General features: G+C 42.5%; 1 protein-coding gene across 1 annotated transcript in view; it reads right to left on the reverse strand.

The window, feature by feature from the left end:
- Positions 1-4: 4 nt before the first annotated feature.
- LOC103518943 overlaps positions 5-2,893 on the reverse strand; it is a gene marked incomplete at its 3' end in the record, with an annotated part of 16,711 nt that continues 13,822 nt past the window's right edge. The window contains exon 3 of the mRNA XM_008484025.3: positions 5-294. Coding sequence (XP_008482247.2) covers positions 5-294 — 290 coding nt within the window. The remainder of the gene's footprint in view (positions 295-2,893) is intronic.

A 2,893-nucleotide genomic window follows, 5' to 3' on the forward strand; every position in this document is an offset into this window, starting at 1 on the left:
CCGAGTAGTTGTGTAGGGCCGCCGCGCCGCCAACGTTCGTCGAGCCAAGGTTCGTGGGAGCGCCAACGTTCCTCGGCGAGCCAACATTCGGAGAGCCAACGTTCGTGGGGGCGGTTGGCGGCGCTCTTTTACAGCAGCTGTTTGGCAACAGGATTCGGACGCTGTCCTGGTTGTGGATTCGGTCGTCAGAGGGCGCCACTAGCAGGTCCTCGGGAAAGTGAAGGGTGGTTGGGGGGTCCTCAAGAAGATCGTCCGGAGGGTAGGTCGTCATTGTGCCGAACGACAGGGTGGGCTCTGTGAACAGAAGATTGAAATTAAGAATCAGTTGAATTGAACTTTATTTTCATCTCTTCTACCGAACATGAGACCCAAGCTAAAAGGGGCTTTTGAGCCCTTCAACCGACGAAAGATGATTTTGAGATTTGAGCAATACAACCGAATTAATGCTCCAATTCAGGGGCAATATTTTTTTTTCTTTTTTGTAAAAACAAACAAGATTTAGTGACAAAAACAAGCCTGAGGAAAGGGTGTCCGGGCCCCCTCATGAATACAGCCCTGGTAGGTACCTATATCTTCTAGGCTAGTAATAAATGAGGTTTGGTCAAGTGTTAATGTTGACATTACGGCATTTCCCCCTATTTTTATTTACAAAATTACCGTTTAAGGACCCAAGTTGAGGACTAAAAGGACAGGGTAAACTACAACGTACAAGTAAACTCACGCATGATTTGCTCTTCACGTCAGGTAGAACGGAACACGTCATTTTTCACTGTCGACATTTCGGAAATTTTTCGAAAAAATATGAAACGTGAAGAAATAATGGTGTTCAGAAAAGAATGACGAGTAAAAATGGTTCGTATTTTTCACCTCCAACCCTAAAACACGTCTTGTTGAGGGGGGGAGACAATGTGATTAGTACCTGACTACCTGTTGACCTTTAGAATGGACAGGAACGAGATTTTTTTTTTTGATATGATGGAGATTTCACGAGTAAAATTTACTTTCGGAAATTTTTCGAAAAAATATGAAACGTGAAGAAATAATGGTGTTCAGAAAAGAATGACGAGTAAAAATGGTTCGCATTTTTCACCTCCAACCCTAAAACACGTCTTGTCGAGGGGGGGGAGACAATGTGATTAGTACCTGACTACCTGTTGACCTTTAGAATGGACAGAAACGAGATTTTTTGGATATGATGGAGATTTCACAAGCAAAATTTACTTCGAGTGAATGTCTTGAGTGGAATTTCAAGCTTTCAAGCTGAGATGAATGAGTGAATGAAGCCTTAGCTTAACTTCACACACGAAAAGTCCATTCAGAGGCTTAAAGTGTAGAGGCAGACAGCCCTAAAGAAGGATGGGTTAAGGAGAAGCAGGTTTTATGAACTTAAGAATCTACGAAACCTTTGTGGGCCATCCCATCGGCGAGGCGATAGCACGTTGAATGCACCAGTTCCCAAATGATCACCTACTTCAAATGTACTAACTTAATACTAACTTATAGGTACTTATACTTATACTAACTCCTGCAACATTCGTTGTAAGTATAAGTTATAGGTCTTACTTTATACTAAACTCCTGCTACATTCGCTATAACTGTTGCAATGCAAAGCTCAAGCTAAGTTAATCCCCATGAACGTGCAATTCAAGAACTTCGACAAGTGATGGATTGAATTTCTCTCATAATAACCTAGAGAGAATTTGTGCAAAATGTGGGTTAACGTACATGTCTAGCAGCTGATACCAGCACAAAATTTAATTCGGAGAATAGAATAGAATAGAATAGAATAGAATAGAATAGAATAGAATAGAATAGAATAGAATAGAGTTTTGTATACAGTAAATCCCAGAATTCCAGAAAGCGTTCTTAACTTTTGAAACCGAAATCGAAGAGAGAATGAAGACCGGATAGGAGAAAGTTCCGGGAACGAGCCTTATCCCTTCAGGATAAAATGCGCCCTAGGCAGGAATCGAACCCCCGGCCTAGCGCTTACAAGGCAGACGCTATCCTTCTACAATTGAGAAACTTTCAACTCTGTAGAGTTCGCGAAATGGAAGAAAGCTTCTAATGACCTTATTTCATTTTGTTTTTGTCCTCAAGAGGTCTCCAATAGGCCTCAACCTACCTAGCGTTTGGTTTTAGGCAGTGAATAGGTACTAGTTGAATGTATTCAGATAAATCGTTCAGAAACCCCGAGAGAAAAAATAAAATTGCTAACTTTTCTAAAGGTAATATCTTTTGGTCTTCCATTTTCTGCCTTTTCTCTTTTGACGCTGAAAGAGGTCTCTTTGGAAGAACAAGGAAAAGTCTATTCATGTTGAGAATAAGAGGAAAGTACTTCGATGTCACCACTTGGTCTCACCACATCATACAATCACTGGGGTGATATTTCTCTCAGAAAGAGGACACCAGGGCCGTATCCAGGACTTTGTCGAGGGGAAGGCCCGAGGGTCCAAACAGAGATGTACAGGATGGACGCTCCAAATTTTCGGAGTCTGGCCTACAGTGAGGGAGAAAAAAATGCCCCTCAATCCCCCCCCCCTGAATACGGCCCACCACAAACTGGAACACCACAACTGGACAGGGCTCTGAGAATATTTTCCTTTACCTTTGTGTGCTCCTTTGAGCTTTATTATTCCTGCGCCCTTCACATGCTCCTTCGCCCTTTATGCTCCCTTGCTCTATTTTATTCCTCTACCCTTTATGATTCCGCTGCCCTTTGTGATCTCTACCCTTATTGTTCCTTTAGCCGTGTTTTTAGGGAGAATTAAACTGTTCCAACAACCTCGACAGTTAATTGAATCCAAACAAGACAGCTTTCACCCCGTTTAACCTTCCGGTATCCTCTCTCTCTCTCTCTCTCTCTCTCTCTCTCTCTCTCTCTCTCTCTCTC

The sequence above is a fragment of the Diaphorina citri genome, unplaced genomic scaffold (genome assembly GCF_000475195.1).
Source record: "Diaphorina citri unplaced genomic scaffold, Diaci psyllid genome assembly version 1.1 scaffold2448, whole genome shotgun sequence".
NCBI lineage: Eukaryota > Metazoa > Arthropoda > Insecta > Hemiptera > Psyllidae > Diaphorina > Diaphorina citri.